Genomic DNA, 18,186 nt, shown 5'->3' on the forward strand with positions numbered 1-18,186 from the left:
AAATTTGATTATCTACTAATTTCCCTTTTTTTTTTTTTTTCAAATTTGTATGGGTTACTCTTAGACTAGGGTTTTGGAAGGGTATATGTGTTTATGTAATTTTCATATTATTATGTTTTTGGATTTCTAGCCAAAGTTATTGCCTCCCCAAACTATTTGATAAAAACCCAAAATTGGATTTTGCTGAAATCCGATAGTCCAGAAATCTGTTTTGAACGGTTTTAGGAAGGATTAAATGGTTCGTTTACTAATCCGTAATCAAAATAAGAGGAATTGAATTGATGAGGAATTGTATTGAGGGAGAATTGAAATAGGGAGAAGTCAGAATCAAATTCCTGTTAAAGTTGTTTACTATAATGTCCTAGAATCAGAGTTAAAATGATATAAGTTGTTTACTAGTTCACCTGAATCGAAATGAAAATTAATATGATCACTAAAATACCCTTAATCTTAATAATAAAAAAAATTCATAACTTTTTAATACAATTTCACACATACACACACATATAGTTTTGTTAAAATTTATTTATATATACTAAAACCCAAACTTCTGGTTACTGTTCCAGAGCAGTGTGCGGACCAAAATGCCCCTCAATTCGTTTGTTAAGTCAATTTTTTGCCATCTTTGCTACAGTGAAATGGCATCGCTACCCTCCTTTGCCACGCGTTTGTCGTCGATGATTTCAGAAGAGGCTATCCCTTCTTCGTGGACTACGGCTTTTCTCTTTTCTGGACTCTTCTTTCCAATTCTATCTCTGTCTCACAAACCTTCTCTCAATCCTGGCCTTGCTCTCCCATCTCGAGTTCTCTCTGTGTCTCGGCTTTTTCCAAAAAATGGTTAAGTCGGTAAAATTTGTTTAGATCCTTTTGTCGGAGGCTGCAGACGACAACGCTCGCTTGCTAAAAAATAGTCAGTTTGATCTCGATTTGCAGAAAATTTGGAGCGGATCACGTTTCCTGCTGCCGATTTGGTATGGGCTTTGAATGTTATGTGCTTGGGAGTGTAAATTTGGATTTATAAACGGGTTTTTCATTTAAATTTTTTGGTTGTGATTTTGGGAATTTTGGCCTCAGATTTAATTTGGTTTTCTTTTTGGTTTCAGGAGATCCGGTTTTTCGGGTTTCTGACATTAAGGTGAGGAGTTTTGAAATTCTACGTTTTTTATTCGACTTCCAGCCTGAGATGTAATTTTAAAGCTGAAATTTCCGACTTTTTTTTTATTAATCTTAAATCAGATTAGTTAATTATAGTTAAATAATTTTTTTTTTCTTTCTGTTATGCAGCTGAAGTAACTAGAGTTGAGAAATAACAATTGGAGCTTAGAGTCTTTGCATATGAAAGTTGAATATGAGCCTTTGAAAGGCTTTGTAAACGTGTTCTCAATTGTAGGGCATTGGATAGCAATTTTGGGTGAGTCTTGATTCCCCAGTGCACATAATTTTGTTTCAGTTTATTTGTCTACTTTTGCATTTCTGTGGAATTTTTTGGAAACCCCAATGATTCAGAATTGAAATTTATGTGTAAATTGATAAGTGTGGGTATGTCTAACAGAGTAAGAGCAGTAATCCAGTTTTGTGATCAGTTCGATTTAGGGGTTTTGATTCAGTAAGGGGTATGGATAGTGTGTGGACAGAGATTAAGCTCTGTGGTGGGCAGAAACTATAGTGTGTCTCCTACGGGGTTGTCTTTTTTGGAATCTCATTGTTTAAATCAGTTGACAAAGTAATTATTGTCCTCACATGTCTTCCTAAACTACTCATGAAATTAACATTGGGACGATTATGGGATCCTCTACTTTACACCTCTACTTGCACATTTATTTATTCGTATTTAGAGTGTTGATGATTTAGTCAAAGAGTTAGTCAGTGCATGGTCTTAATATGCTTAAATTCTTTTTTTTTTTTACAATAATTTTTGTTATTCTTTTCCGTTTAGTTCATTTGAATTCGTTTTTAAAGTCCATTTGATCAATAAGTGTAAAAACTGAACAGCTTTTCTGAATGTATTTTATTGGACTTTGGTGGACAAATGTATCTTTGTTGATCAATCTTATCTTTGTGTGGTCCTTCTCTTGATGTTATAAATATTCAAGGCTGCAATTTTTTTCTATCTTTGTGATATTAATTTTTTTTTGGTCATGATTGCAGGTTTTTATAAAAATTCACCTTCAAAGATTGAGTAAAAATATATAAAGGTTGTTGGTGATCGGTATAAAGACAATAAAAAAGGTATGAATAAAATGTTTGAGATTATATGATTTGATTTGATTTTGTAATGTACAAAATTCTTTTTATATTTTTCAGATTAAATAGGTTTAGGACTGTATTGGTTAAATCTAATTAAATTTTTGGAATTTTCTATGAACAATATTTTGTTTCATTACAGGGTTTGGTGGTTCTACTTTGGGTTGAGAAAGGAAAAAAAAAAAAAAAAAAAAAGAAGACCATTTTGTTGGCAATCAATATAAAGACATAATACAAAAGTTATTCTTTAATGATATCATTTGGTTTCAATTTCTGACCTATGATTTGCAATATGAATTAATAATCTGAACAAAATTTGTTCGCGCTTATTATCTATTCTCTTCTTTCCATATATATATATTTTTCCATGTTTGATTTTGAATAAATTAACATTTGTTTCTGATGTAAGCGACAATTTATAATAGATCTTTATGTCCTGCGTTTCTTTTTAGGCTTAATTTTTGTTAATCATATAGTTGGTTTTCTTTATAATTGTCAAGATGATGATTTAATTTATTCATTGTTTTCAAGGCATGGTATACATATTTATATTCTTATTAACGATTTATTTCTATGTGTGTAGTTGCATGGGCTTATTTAGAGAAGCCTGTATTTATCATTTGACAATTTTTTATCAGTATTTATTTGCCCTGTATTAGACGTATTTTACAGCATCTGCGAGTTATTGTACAAAAATGGGGTCCATATGGTTTTGTTTTGTATGGAAATCTGAATAGTTTGATTCTAACGTACTAATGCTGACTCATTTTTATTTTTACATTATATCTCTATATTACATAGAGACACCAAACCAAATATATCTGATCCATCTTTCTACAACATTCTTTTTTCGTTGTTTTTGCAAAAACAATGTTTTAGAACTAACTACCAATTGATAATATTAGATTACATTTGACCAAAGAAACAATAATATATTATCACTGTCAATGATATCCATTGTGAGTATCTTTAGGAGGAAAAGAGAAGAGGAGAAAACACGTACATATTCTTCCTTTTTCTTTCTATGTGTTTTTGGGTGGAGGATATGAGAGATTGTTGGTGTTTGGCTTCTGTGGCTATGTTTGACTGTTTTTGTATTGATATTGTTATTCCTTTCAGGGTCGAGAGATCAACACAGAAAGCGTAAGAAATAGATGAACAAAGCAGATTGAGCTGAATAATCTCGATCAAACAACATTCATAATTGTAAGCTCAAGAGTAACTGTTTTTGTGTTAGTTGCATGTCTTAGTAGTTAGCAATCCTTTCCTTTACATTTGATGAAATCATTTATGCATTACTGAAGCTTTGTTATGCACCTAGCTCTTTGCTTCTCTTGCCTACTATCGTTTTCTACTATTGAAATACAACTTTATACATGTTTTATAAACTTTTAAAACCCGCAGCAACGCGCGGGCTCTATTACTAGTTTAAACTATTATTTATTACATTATTTACTTTTTATAGTTTTAATTAGTATTTTAAAACAAAAGATAACTATTAAAATTATAAAAAGTATTTATTAATTACTAAAAATAAATTTGAAGTTACTGTCAAATTTGACAACAATTTCCTCTACTGCCTTTTCATGTCATGCCACATAGAGATGACTAAAGATAAATGCGTAATGTTAATTTAATAATTGATGTGACTACGAGTTCGAATAATAGTTTGTTTATGCTTAAAAAGAATAACCTTAGGGTAAAGTATAAAACGACGTTATTTTGCTTGTTTTGGTTCAATTTGGATTCTAAACGGCAGAAAATCAAAACTACTAATAAATTTCGGTTCAGTTAAGTTTTTTAAATTTGATTCGGTTTCTTTTTGTTTGTTTTTTTTTCTTCTTAAATTTCCGAACAAACATTTTTCCAAAATTCCCTGTTAGTAATTTCGGTTAAAATCAATGGTAGTCTCTAAAAGCCCAAATTGTATCTCCACTTTAACCAGACGGTGCATTTAAACTCTCAACGTCTTTGCAGAAATCCTAATACCCCAAATAATATCAACCGATCAGCTCACCTAAACACTATTCGCTACGACGTCCTTCGGTTCTAAGAAGCTTCAAAATTTGACGCAACCAAGGTACGTTACACTCTTCATCTCCCCCCCTCCGGTAAATTTGATTATCTATTAATTTCCCTTTTTTTTTTTTTTTCAAATTTGTATGGGTTACTCTTAGACTAGGGTTTTGGAAGGGTATATGTGTTTATGTAATTTTCATATTATTATGTTTTTGGATTTCTAGCCAAAGTTATTGCCTCCCCAAACTGTTTGATAAAAACCCAAAATTGGATTTTGCTGAAATCCGATAGTCCAGAAATCTGTTTTGAATGGTTTTAGGAAGGATTAAATGGTTCGTTTACTAATCCGTAATCAAAATAAGAGGAATTGAATTGATGAGGAATTGTATTGAGGGAGAATTGAAATAGGGAGGAGTCAGAATCAAATTCCTGTCAAAGTTGTTTACTATAATGTCCTAGAATCAGAGTTAAAATGATATAAGTTGTTTACCAGTTCACTTGAATCGAAATGAAAATTAATATGATCACTAAAATACCCTTAATCTTAATAATAAAAAAATTCATAACTTTTTAATACAATTTCACACATACACAGTTTTGTTAAAATCTTAACAATTCTCATATATTTATTTTTAATAAAACTTGGAACTTTTTTTTATTTCTTAAAGAGTAAAAACCTAATTCAGCAAGGAAAAGAAGTAAAAAAAAAAAAAAAAAAAAATTTGAAAAAAGAAGAAAGGTTCGGGAACCTCTACGGTTCCACCACAACTCTCTCTACTCTCCCCGTCTGCATCCGCATATTATTTTTGCGATCATCCCCAAGCGCCAACTCTTGCCCATCCTGACCTTGTCGGGTTCTATCGGCCTGAAGATCTCCTTTTGGCGGTAAATCATGAACTCCTTGCCTGCGGCCATTCTCGGATTTCTCAACCATTTGCCAGCCGCTCAATGCTTTATGTTATGCTCTCTGTAAAAACGTCTGCAATCGAAATTCAATCCGTAGTGGGTAAGTCACAAGGTTTTTCTTTTTTTCTATACTCATCTGCATCTCTCTTTCCCCATCCGAATTTGGATCTGGGGTGTCCGGAGTTTGTTTGTAGAACTGTTGGGGTGGGTTGGTGATAGGTCTTGGCAGTCTGGGAGGTGGTGCGGTGGTCTGCGTCGGTTAAGGGTGGGGATGGGTGGGTGGTTGAATGGTGGGAGGCCGATGGGAGGGGCAGGGCAATTTCGGTGTTGGAGAGGAATTCAATTCCCTTTCTTCTACCTCCATTGAGGAGGTGTGTAATTGTATTAGAGGCATTAGAACTCTGACTGCCTTTTTTTTTTTTTGGACAAATAGAACTGACTGCCTAATTGTAACATTTTCAATTGCTTTATCAATGGTTGTAGGACGTAGGTTTTTACTGTTTAGAGTACATGATCTTGCCGAGATTTCAGCTCGTCTTCTTTAGATTTAGACGACGAGTTAAGTTCTTGTGACGAATACATTTTCCTTTCATACTTTTGCATTCCAAGTTATATTTGGGATTTGCTGAACATTTAATCCGCTCTAATAATTAGATTCAAATTTTGACAGGATCCTGCAAATGGTTAGGTTTTCACTGAATTGTAGTTCGGTTGAGGGTTCGGAGGAGGTTGCCCAAGAACGAAGGACAGTTTACTAATCGGTTTCATTGGTCCTGGGATAGCTCTTGTGGGTTTTGTTTTTGGATTCCTAGGCTTAGTTTTGGCTGATTTCACTCTCATTGATGAATATGCTTCTCTCTCTTTCTTGGAAATCCTATGTTGTAATGTGTTATTTTTGCTACTCTTTGCAATTCAGTTACTTAGTAGATATTTTACGTTAATTTGTTGGAAATTGAGTTTTTGAGACTTTATCTTGTTCGGTTTGCTAATAAAGGTATCATCTTTGTTTCTGAATTCTCATTTCTGCTGTGGTCTTGTTGTTCATCTTATCTGTTAATGTTCTCTATTGTTTGTTTTTATGTTCTTTTTAAACCTCATATTATCTTCAGGGCACATTTGTAAGATTCTTTGATATTTGAATTATGCCCTTTTGATTTTTCTATCATTCATTAACTGGGTCATGATCTGAAGGTGATCTAATTTCTCAACTAGAATTTTTTGAGTTTCAGTCATCCATTACTTCATGTCTAAATGTTTCTTCTTCAGCATCGAGGTCTTTTCATTTCACATAGCACTCTCACAAAATGAACTACATAATGAATGATCCGAGAGTTTACTGGGATTTACCTTTGGTATATATCTTCATGATTTATTTTCTTTTAGTTATGCTTGTCTTTCTGCATAAGGTGTTTGTTGACCAGTTGGTGTTTGATCAAATGTTTGGATATTTATAAACATATTAGTTATTGCATATGGACCATTCAGCCAAAGGCTCTATTAGTATTGTGTAGTTAAATGGATATCATATTCTGTAGTTTTGTTTATTGCATGCTAGTTCTTGTCTGATTTTATTTTTGTTATGTTTTGTCTCTTTGTCCAATTACTAGCAAGAGATTCCGTTTTGGGTGTAGGGCTGTTTTCAGTTGATGGGTTTGTAAAAGGGATACTAAACCAATTTTCCTTAATCTTTTCAAGCAGCCATGGCCGGTGAAACAATTGTTGACGATCAACGCCAACGCACTTTGAAGGCATTGGAACGAAGGTTTGAGGCTGCCCAAGTCGAGCTCGATTTACATCAAAAGAAGACTGTCAAGAGATCAAAAACCGATGAAGCTGGAAAGAAATCGCAGATTGCAAGTTCTTTGGCTGTTAATTCTTTACCAAATTTAGCAAATCCATCGGCCTCAAGTTCAACTCCATTTAAGAAAGGTTTGTGAAAATCTTAGTTTCAGATATTTAATTAAATTTTTTTTTCTGTTATGATTTTGTATATTTATGATTATTTGATTTTTCTCGTCTTTATTCTTAATAGGAGCTTTCACTTTTTCGGGGTATATTAATTCACAAGGTACTGTTTCAGTTTTAGTGAATCGAGGCAAAATTTTTTGGTAGTTTAATTTAAGAGATTAGGATTGAGGTTATATGTTTATTTTGCTTGTATTTGTTATTCAGAGATCGACGAAAGTGGTCCAACATATGCAAAACTAGTTCAATCTGTTGATGAGAATCTGCTGGCAACTAGTGTTGAGGTACTTTTTCGTGAAGTTGAAGCAAAATTTTTGGTTTAAGTCATTGGTTTAAGATCTAGTTTGTGAAATGCAGGTCTCTGGCGGTAGAAAGGAGAGTAAAGTTGATAAGGTTTTGCACGAGCTTCTTCAGAGTGGAGACTCAGCTCAGAAGTACATGCAAGGATCCAGAAGTAAGAGAATTGACAATTGGATTCTCCTCGATAACTATGTGCAAGGACGTGGCGTTTCAACTGGCTCTAGTGCCAGGGCCCTGCAGATTCATTCCAAGCGTTCTAAAAAGCACATGTCAATGAAACAGCAAAAAAGGAAGGGATTGTTTGATTTTCCTAAAGATTTTCATAGGTGAATTGTGTTTCTCAGCATATGTTGCCATTTGTGAATCTGTGATACTTATTTTTCTTCTTCCAACAAGTGAACAATAATAATGATACGCTAGGCAAATTGTTTTTTCTGATCCTGAAGTTACAAGCTTACGATTCAGAATGGCTTGTTTTTACTGGTTATCATCAATATATTTCTCCTTCAATAACTGGAGAGATGTTTTCCGTGATTGATGATAAGATCTTAACAATTTTTTTTTTACTTGTTATATTTTTCCATCTATGGTTCACTCTCTAATACTTTCTTTTGTTTGGATCACAGCTTTGATAAATTTAAGCCAATGCATGAGTTGTGGAAAGGCTATATTATGCAACTCTTAAAAACTACTGGGTGAGTATATCTTTCTCATTGCAGATATCAGAGTTATGTATACTTTTTAATGGTTAATCGTTTCTTTCTTAAGCATCTATAGTTTTGGGGGGCAATATGCTTTGCATTTTGTTAGTCTTCGATGTTGAAAACTAACCACAAGTTTGTTCAATCCCGCAGAAAAAATCAGCTGGCTCAGTGTATTCTTAGTGCAGATCTACATGGTGCTATTATTTCAGGTTTATTTCTTACTTTTTCATAACTTTCATTAATAACTGCCCATTCTTGTCCTTAATGTAAACATTGTGCATACTGTTTGTTCATTATTCACCTCTAATCATCCTCCAAGCCATATTACGAATTCTTATCACACCAGATAGATCACTTGTACTATGGCTTCTTGTAATTCCAACATGTTCAAACATCCTAAAATTGAGAACCTTTTATCTCTTTTGTCGATCAAAATTGGGAATTATTTAGGACTTTAATTCTGCTCCTTTAAGTTATTTTGTTCTTCTCTTATGTGAATGGCTCAAGGATACATTATTCTATATCAAGTTATGAACTTATGTTCAAATGCATGTCCTTTGAACTATCTGGACTCGTTCCTGCACATTGCTTGGCAGTGTCAAATACGCCCTCATCTTCCCTTTTCTCTCTGTCTATACTTACTGTAGTTCCCTGTCTATTTACTGGCAGTTGCCGAGTGTAAAGTAACTTCATACACTGGAGTGAGTGGTATCATGATTCGTGAAACAGCAGAAACATTTGGGATAATTACACAGGATAATAAATTCAGAGGTAATTGAGCTGCTGATTCAAAGCTTTAATTTATTTAGATGTTCTTGGTACAACTCGTGTTGATAGAACTTTGAACTGAACCTAAAGTGAACACGTATGTGTTCATGCTATTGATAATGGAATGCTGATGGTTTGATTATCTGTATGGGGCATATTTGCAGTGGTGCCCAAAAAGTTTTCTGTGTTTATATTTCAAGTTGATTGCTGGAAGATTACCTTGCACGGGGACAAACTCACTTCAAGAAACTTGGGCTTGTAATTGTTTCAGGTGATCTTCTCCACTATTTATATGGGATTTAAGAATTTGGCAAGCTATTTGATAACGAATCAATCAACTTTACTACTATCGACGTTGTTTTCGTATTCAGTTTACTTGTTAACTTGTTCCCGATTTCCAATTGTGGTAAATTGCAGAACAGTTAAGAGTTTAACAATATCATTGACAGTCGTTCGACAATGTTGGTTGGTGGATGAGCGGCTGAGACCAGCTTTGGCATTGAACAATCGAGAAGAACTATGATCACAAAAGGAAGGGGAGTGGACTCTTGCAGGTACCAGCTGGTCTTCAGTATGCCGCTTTACAATTCTTTGCTAGGCGTCAAATACAATTAATTGGGAGTTTTTCGTTAAAGTTCCCAATTAATAGATGTACGAAGCTGTGCAATTCTATAGTTATCTCTTCCATATTTCACTATGGCAGCCCATCTCTTACATGTTTCATAATCATGGAAGATGTTTTATTTTTGACGTTATATATGATCGCAAAGAATGGAAGCACTGCCTCCAAAATGGATCACATGAACCAGCACGCTAAACATTACAAAAACAGGCCTTTCATATGCCTAAATGGATCACATTCACATGGGTGGTGTGCCATTCTCATCACCCCACTAGTAATTAACACCTTAAAACGAACTTATGAGTCTCACCAACTGTAGGACTCAGACATGCTCTGCAACGTTCTGGATTATAATTAACACCGTCTCTAAACACACTTATAAGAGCGCACATTTAAGGGGCTTATAGATTTTAAGGCTTAAATAAGAGTTTGTAACCTGAATAGTTTTATAAATCTAATTTAAGTTTCTATTATTAAAACTTACCATATTTAAATATTTATAGCACATTTATTATTTATAACTGACCATCCGAAATTGTCTATCCTTCCATAATTAATGTATTTTCTTGTGCTTCCATCATATAAATAAATAAAACTTATTAAAATTCAATTTCTTATCAGCACGTAATTTCGGTACGATTGCATCGGTATATAAGTTTCGGTATAATGTATCTGTACAAAGTTTATGTACGATGCATGAGCATATAAGTTTTGCTACAAATGCATCGATACATAAGTTTCAGTATGAATGTATCATTACAATTGCATCGGTATATAAATTTTAGTACGAATGCATCGGTACATAAGTTTTGGTGCCGTTGTATCATTACATATGTTTCGGTACGAATGTATCAATATATTAGTTTCAGTACGATTGCATCAGTACATAAGTTTCGGTACAAAATATCTTGGCACATTTCTATAGTACATACATAGGTACATAATATGCATATATATATATATATATATATAAAGAAATTTACTCACGATAAAGAATATATGATATATATATATATATATATGACATTTTTTATTGTGGGACTTAATAATAATTGTCAAATAATATTTTCATTGTTTATGAGGATCAATATATAACCCTCAATAATTATTACAACCTAATTAATATAAGCTCAATAATTATTACAACGTAATTAATATTTGATCATTACAACTAATCCCAAAGACTAAAACTATGTTTGGATGAGGAAAATAAACTTGGAATTTAGGTAAAAATCAGAATTTGTAAATTGACATGCACCAATTCCCTTGTTTGGATTCATAAGCATAGAAATTTAGAATTTCTGCATAGAAAAAAACTTGGGATTTGGGACCTCCAATTCCTAAGTTTAAATTCCATGTAAATAGGTGTCATTTTCCAATTTCTCTGATTTAGAGTTTAAAAAGAACAAATTCCGTATTCAATTCCATTATTCTTTTAGGTTTACCAAACAAGAAAATTCACAAATTCTAGAATATAAAATCTCGTCATTTCAATTTCCGTCATTTTAAAATTCCTTAGTAATCTTAAATTTCTTCATCCAAACATAGTGTAAAGTTAGTTTTTAATCTTATACATGGTATTATTCTAAAAGTAATCCTCCCCGACTCCTACTTCTTTGGATCACTTCACTCACTCTATTGCGAAGATAGTAATAGGGGTTCGATAATTCTTCAAGGATTGAAAAAGAATTCACTATTTTATTAAGGGGTGTGATATTCACACACCCCTTTTTACTTCTTCCACATTTTTTTGGTTTTTAACCGTCGGATCAGATAAATTGAAGAAGATCAACGGACATAAATTAACAAGGCTGTGTGAGAAGTAAAAATGGTTGTGTGGATGGTACCCCTTTTATTAACTAGATTATAGTTATAAATCAACACTGGTACAGTTGCTATTACGTTTGGAGACCGAACAGAGAACACATCATGCTAGCTTTGGTTTGGAGCAAAGGCCATGACAGAGTTGCTGAGATCAAACAAAAACCTCTCTGTCGTTGTATGACCCCTATGATGCTGGGTCCAACTCCGACGGTGTGGAGAATAATACAGCTTTCATTTTCCTCAGAAAATTTAGAAAAACCCTGGGACAGCCCCATCATTGCCCCGTCTTCGAAACTGAACTCAATTCTCGGAAACAGATCATTTGGATAGCCACTAAGGCCAACCAGATCGTCTGTGGCATAGCACAAGTCAACTCCTGTCTTGCAATCCGGGACAGGCACGACTCCATACCTTGTGGGCAAGTATTCGACGACACGTTTTGCCAACGGATAGTATGTTGCATCAGCAATAATGTCAGCGGGGTTCCAACATTTATTACGAAGCCATGTATGGCTTCGATATCCCTTCACAAGGACTTGGCAGCCATGGCTCCGATGTTGTCGAGTACTTGGCCACAGTTATGGAGTCATAACTGTCTCGGATAGCAAGACAAGAGTTGACTTGTGCTACGCCACAGGCGATTTGGTCAGACTTAGTGGCATCCACATGATCTATTTCCGAGAATTGAGTTCAGTTTCGACGGCAGGGCAATGAGGGAGTTGTCTCAGGTTTTTTCTGAATTTGCCGAGGAAAATGAAATCTGCATGATTAATGTCCAGATCATCGGAGTTGGACCCAGCATCTTAGAAGCCATACAGCAGATCATAGTAATTCCTGTGAAATTTAGGTAGTACTTGAAGTACTCCTCCTCAGCCGGGCCTCAGATGATCGGAGTGAATTGGATTCCCTTGCTATCTATACCCGCCTCATCCCTAATGTCCAGTGTTGCAGCACCCTTGTCAACGTTGTTAGTTCTTCAACGGAAGGAAGGCAACTTGAGAACAGCTCCCATTCCGTAGTGGTCAGGTTCGCCTTGATCATCCGACGCTTTGTAGATGTGGGGTGGCCTGACCCAAGGCCCAACATTCACTTATGGCCAACCTATTATCTCCGAAGACAAGGTGGTTGTGTGTTGTGTGTACAACAACCTATGACGAATCCCTGGATCACCGATCCATCTGCATTTGAGAATGTGTCCATTCCGAGAAGTCCTTGGGTGAATCCAATGTCATAGACACATTTTTCTCATCCAGATGAAGGGTCCGGACCAGCAACCGCCAACAGCTGCAGAGCCTGGCAAGAACTGGAATGTCTAGGAGATGTTCGGGCTGAAGTTTTGAGATGGCACCTCAAAACACTCTTGGCAGCCGGAGGACTGAAGCCATGTGGCAGCTTTGGAGTGACAATAAACTTGGTGGTGTTGGTGGATGAGTTTGAACTGGGTAATGAGATATTAGTTTCACCAGAGGATAAAGATCCCATCCTAATTTCACGGAGAATAAAAAAACAGAAAAAACACAAATGAAGTAGTAAACCCCAGTGGACCCTAATTTCATTGAATAATTGGGCATAAGGTATGCCTAAGTTAATGTTGAGGATCATGTAAGTGTAAACTGACAGATATACTTATTTCAGTGACAGAGAAGATGAATGAAAGAGGAGAGCGGGAGAAGCAAAAGTTTAGGGTCTAGGGTTAATGATACAAGCACTGTGAAACAAATGGATGGAATACTGTAGCATTATTGTTAATCCGCTGTCATGTACGCCAGCTAACCCTTGGAATTTATTCCACAAAACAATGCATAACAATGCATGCATGTATGTATGGAAGTTACGTCTGAAATAATACTTGCATATATAACTAGCAAGCTAGCTAGGTTACAACAATAATGCATGAGACGGACAAATGATTAACCAATTGGCCGCAACTTGCAGGCCAATTTGACACTTTGTAACAATTGCGTTGGAGCTCTTAATCTTCTAGTGAGGGACCATTCTACCTTATAAATTGGAATGCCTTCACTAGTTGAGCTTTCTAGCTATAGCTAATTTTGCCACACAAAGGACGAATCTTAATTTATCAGTATGAGTACGTCTTGTAAATTTGTGCTGATATCGATATTACAGTTTTCACAACGTGTGCATGTAACATGTTGGTGTTGTAGAACATTATAATATATAGCTATATCCTTAGTGTAAATTTGTAATCATGTAATGCATGGTATACTCTTTTCTTTAAACAAAATTGAAATTATCTCGAAAATTTTCAAACATAGCCTTTCTCCCCCCACCAGCCTCCCATTCTCTCTTCTGCCCTTCTGCCTTAAATTGGCAAACCCACCCTTCACATGGATGTCAAACGGACGGTCCTAAACAATCATCACGTCACGTGGCACTTCCCAACAACTCTAATAAATACAAACCAAAATATCTAATCTAACAAATATCTGGTCTCAGTCAACGCACCTTCATTTTTAATGGTAGTCTAGCTGTGGGGCTCCTCGAGATGCAGTCGTTTGTAGAGCATCATGCCTGCTAAGCAGTCCATATGCTGAGCATTCTTCTGGTGATCTGCCTAGCATTGCTCTGAGAGCCAAGCAACCTGCTTGAGCTCGACGATCCAATTTTGCCTTGTGTCTCGTCATAGACTTTGATTGGTTGGTAATCATCACATGTCCTGAGTCGATGGTTAAGTAAGCTTGTTTCTTCAGCATTGTGCCATAAAGTTGTCAATTAGCCCACGTGCTCATGTCATTTGACATCGAAACTCAACCTGGCAGTTCAAACTTAATGCATAATCCGTCGGTCGACTGTAACGGTCGACCTAGATAACTCGGGAATTCTTTCTTTTAGAGCTTCATTTTGGGCTTCTTGGTATCTTGGGCTTGCGTGGCTTTACATTGGGCTTCTTCCTAACTTTCGTAGTCTTCTGATAGGCCTAAAAATATCTAGCGTTAATAATAGTATTAGAGTGAGAATTTGCTCATCATCCTTGCTTGGTGGTGAGCGTGACCACTTTTCATAAAACGTTCTATGTGTCTTTACTTAACCATTGTTAAGTAGTTATATTTTTAAATACATAAGAAAATAACTTAAATAGCTGTCCCTTCAGCTAATTGGTTCCCTTAAAATCTTGAAATTATTTCCTGTAATCAGCAATATATCGTTCTTTCCTACTAGGACAACTTATGTTAATGATACTTTTGTTTACTACTGGTACAAACGTATCATTGAAACTCTGCAATATAGTGTCTATTCCATGATTCTTTTACTCTTTGAAACATTTAACGTTTAGCTTGAAAAATACATTTTATTGCTCAACCACATAGAACGACATGAATTGCTTCTGTAAATTACCGAATCCACTTTTTGCTACTAGCACCTTTTCTCGCCCATCATTTTGTGGGCAAATATTTTTTCAATGGCTTTGTTGGAGCCTCCGCCCCAAATCAAAATTTGTACTCCTCTCAAGGTTTTTACCCTTGATTTGGGGCCAAATTTGTGGGTTGGTTGGTTTTTTATTTGAGAACTTTAACAAAAAATTCTCGGTACTGTTTACTTTAACGAAAAATCACATTTTTATACTAAAAAGTCAATCATGGTACTATTTACTTTACCATTTATTTTGTTTTTATCGTTAGAGCTCAAAGTCTTCAAGTCTTTTTTATTAGTTTTCCTTTTTTATTTTTGATGAATCAGATCCACCTCCTATGGCTTGGTCTCCACGGTGGAGTTATTCTTCTTGAGCAATTAGCGGGGACACCGCCTTACCTAGCCAGATTTGTGGTGGCTTCGCGGTGCTTTTCTCTCGGTGGTTGCGGATCTCTCTAGAACCGGTTAATTAAGTCGCAGGTGGTCCTAGCTGGGTGTTCTTATTTCGCTGTGAAGATGAGCCAATCAGTGGCTCCTGTTTTCGCAGTAGTGTAGGTTTAGTGTACTTTTGTACCGCATCTAGCTGGTGATGTCCCGACTAACAAGCAATGTGGCATCGTTTGTTAGCAATGATTTTGTGTGGTCTCGCTTATTGTTGATGACATTGCATGTTCCACAATGTAGGTCTCTTGAGGCTGCCGTCTTTGTGGCAGATGTGTGATGGCTATACTTGAGCTGGTACCGGTAGTTCTTGTGCTTATGGTAGCCATTTAGAGGACTATCATGTTTGCATGCTTGTTTGTGCAAATTATCCCCATAGCAATATATTGGTTACTTTAGGAATATATCTACACGGCAACCCTTGTAGGCTTGTAGCTATTCTTGTTTATCAATGGAATATCTCTATATTCTTCTAAAAAACAAAAATATACAAGTGAGCCTAATTTGTTTTCCTATATACTTACACGGCAATCCAATCTGTATTCAACCACACCCCACAACCAACCCCATCTACCCTCGTCGGAGATCATGGACAATTGTAACTGGATCTCGTCTCTATTAAGGGATGTGCACAATTTTGGCTCCAACATTGGTGCTTTCAATGGAGTTGAACTCAATTTCCTCCAGCCAACGACCTTTGCAATGAGCAATAATTAAAACTAAAGGACCCTGAAGACGGAGCTTTGATTGATACTCTAGAGAACATAACTCCCGCAGTTTGTAACAATCACAAATTATAGCGACTCATACGAAGATTGATTTTTGAATGGACTTAGTTGCTGCTACCGTCCATGATCAAGGACTAGTTTTCCCCATAAAAACACCACATGAATGGATTTCTAATACCTTTGGTTGTTTCTTAAAATATCTTTTGGTGTTCAAAATTTTCCAATAACGAAAAAGGATGGTTTCTAATACTTTTAGGTAATTGGTGTATGACATCCACCCGTCAAAGCACACCAAGCCCATAATCCTAAAAGGTAAACCCACCAAAGCATTGTTTGGTGGAATGATAGACGCGTGTATTGCTGGCCATGCAAACGTAGCCTTAGTTCCTGCGGTTTTCCACAACTAATTTTGCACGTTCTTCTCATCGGCTCTCAGATTACAAGGCTTCTCCCACAAACGAATTAGCAATAAAAACTCAGTTAATTAATAAGATGAGGACATGCGTAGAAGTCGTATGTGCCATAATTCTTCCACCAGTTGGTGTCATCATTCGCTATGGCTGTGCGGTAAGTCACATTGTCACCATTTGTATTGAATGAGAGTTCTTTTACATTTACCATTTCAACTGGCGATCTAGTAATCTGTCCACGCAAAGTTGGAATCTAATGGGTATGCATTGAAATACTTGTTTTCTTAATATTGATTGAATAGAACTGTATGTTTATCTTCAAGTGTATGCAAATCATGCAGTTATATATCTTCATTTGGCGATCGTAAGAAGCTAGTTTAGCAAGTTATGACGAAAACAATTTTTTGTTTATACAATTACATGATTATCTTACCCGTTAACTGAATATCTTTCAAGTTACGTGGCTAGAGTCCGTTGAGATGGTACTAAAAAGTATTATCATCGCTTTTGTGTGGTGTTAGGGGGTTTTTTTTTTTTTATATTTATTTTTTTATATAGGTTTGTTTGTGAAATTGCAGGTGGAGTTTTGGATTGCCTTATTGCTGACGCTATTTGGGTATATACCAGGAATTATATATGCACTTTATGTCATATTACGAGAAACTTCGTAATTATTTTAGTTTACATTACATTTTTAATTAGTGATCAATTTGTGTAATGTGTGATCTGATTGACATATTTTAAGATATAAATCTTCATTTTTGTTAAATTTTCATCTTGTTTTGTATAATTAGTCCACCTTTATACTTGGACTTTCTAGATTTCTTCTGTTTCTTTGTCTTGTATAAATATTGGACTTTGCCCAATTGTTCCTGCAGAGCATGTTTGGAAGTGTCTATCAAATGCTTTTGGTTCAAGTGCTTTTAGGGTTGAAAAGCACTTTAAGTGCGTTTTTAAGAAGTACTAGTTATATGCTTCTTTTAATTAGGAAGCACTTTAAGCATTTTTTCTAAAATTCATTTGTATTTTTACTAAGATAGATACTATAAGCACTTTTATAAAAGGATTTTTAACAATTTTAAAATCATTTCTAAACAACTCATAATTAACGCCTTGAGCGGAATAAGGCTTTGTGAATTGATGAGGACTGAACCCAATCCCAAAATGACTACATATCATCCTACATTGCACTAAGATTTTGATTTGATCAACTCCAAAAAAGCGTGACATTATATATGTTTAATACTAAATGAATATCAATTTTCTAATCATTCGAGATTCGAATTTGAATTTTTTTTTTATATGGTGAAAACAAATACCACTGAGCCTCAATTAGTAACATTGATTAAGATTCTCATTTTGAAGACTTGTGATGTTTATGAGCTCTTGGATTAATCTTATGGTAAATTAAACCATCAGCTTATATAATTTATGATACACGAAACAAAATAATTTTACGAAGTGATTAAATTAAAAAGAATTCTCGCGTGAAGTCTTCCATCTTCTTCCCTTACTGTCTCTCTAATCCACATCCCCTTCCTTCCTCCATCTCTCTCTTGATGATTCATTCTCCTTTACTCCACCTAAGTTTTTTGTTGTTTCCTTTTCGCCTGTACTCCACCTAAGTTTTTTGTTGTTTACTTTTCGCATATGAAAAAAGAAGAGGGATCTATTTTAAAATTTTCATCATCGTCGAAAAATTTCATATGAAAAAAGGGTTCATGTGTTCGAAAAAAAGGGGATCCCAATTTTCGAAACCACACAATCTCAATTTTTTTGTGTTTGTAACTAACTAGATTTGAATATTATTGATAAAAGATTCGATGAAATTGGATGTCTAAAGTTATTAGGGTTTTATGCAATTAGATTTTCTGGGTTTTTAT

General features: G+C 35.1%; 2 protein-coding genes and 1 long non-coding RNA gene across 17 annotated transcripts; 2 read left to right on the forward strand and 1 right to left on the reverse strand.

Moving 5' to 3' along the window:
- The first annotated feature begins 700 nt into the window (after positions 1-700).
- LOC103934448 (ribonuclease MRP protein subunit POP4) lies at positions 701-9,657 on the forward strand. Of its 15 annotated transcripts, none has more exons than XM_048567495.1 (17): positions 701-971; positions 1,104-1,135; positions 1,285-1,411; positions 2,149-2,229; positions 3,364-3,450; positions 4,222-4,324; positions 5,653-5,727; positions 5,840-6,015; positions 6,865-7,098; positions 7,202-7,237; positions 7,342-7,418; positions 7,492-7,760; positions 8,061-8,129; positions 8,289-8,347; positions 8,808-8,909; positions 9,071-9,177; positions 9,324-9,657. In XM_048567495.1, the coding sequence occupies exons 8-16, from the start codon at positions 6,012-6,014 to the stop codon at positions 9,166-9,168; spliced, it is 948 nt and encodes a 315-aa protein (XP_048423452.1). In that variant the 5' UTR covers positions 701-971; positions 1,104-1,135; positions 1,285-1,411; positions 2,149-2,229; positions 3,364-3,450; positions 4,222-4,324; positions 5,653-5,727; positions 5,840-6,011; the 3' UTR covers positions 9,169-9,177; positions 9,324-9,657. The 15 variants fall into 15 exon arrangements, with proteins under 15 accessions (XP_048423452.1, XP_048423456.1, XP_048423450.1 ...); XM_048567499.1 differs by having other exon boundaries at positions 5,840-5,956; XM_048567498.1 differs by having other exon boundaries at positions 702-971; positions 5,840-5,956; positions 6,868-7,098.
- Positions 9,658-11,351: 1,694 nt separating this feature from the next.
- On the reverse strand, positions 11,352-14,246 carry LOC125469750. The gene is made up of 2 exons (XR_007251968.1): positions 13,819-14,246; positions 11,352-12,790 (listed from the first exon to the last, which is right to left on the reverse strand). It is a non-coding gene; the product is annotated as an uncharacterized LOC125469750 (long non-coding RNA).
- Positions 14,247-16,385: 2,139 nt separating this feature from the next.
- LOC108866218 (low temperature-induced protein lt101.2-like) lies at positions 16,386-17,368 on the forward strand. Its single transcript, XM_018644448.2, has 2 exons — positions 16,386-16,460; positions 16,882-17,368. Exons 1-2 carry the CDS (start codon positions 16,386-16,388, stop codon positions 16,972-16,974), a joined length of 168 nt encoding a protein of 55 aa, XP_018499964.1. The 3' UTR covers positions 16,975-17,368.
- The last annotated feature ends 818 nt before the right edge of the window (positions 17,369-18,186 follow it).

This window comes from the organism of the source record quoted next, unplaced genomic scaffold (assembly GCF_019419815.1).
Source record: "Pyrus x bretschneideri cultivar Hongxiangsu unplaced genomic scaffold, Pyrus_bretschneideri_v1 Contig45, whole genome shotgun sequence".
Lineage (NCBI taxonomy): Eukaryota > Viridiplantae > Streptophyta > Magnoliopsida > Rosales > Rosaceae > Pyrus > Pyrus x bretschneideri.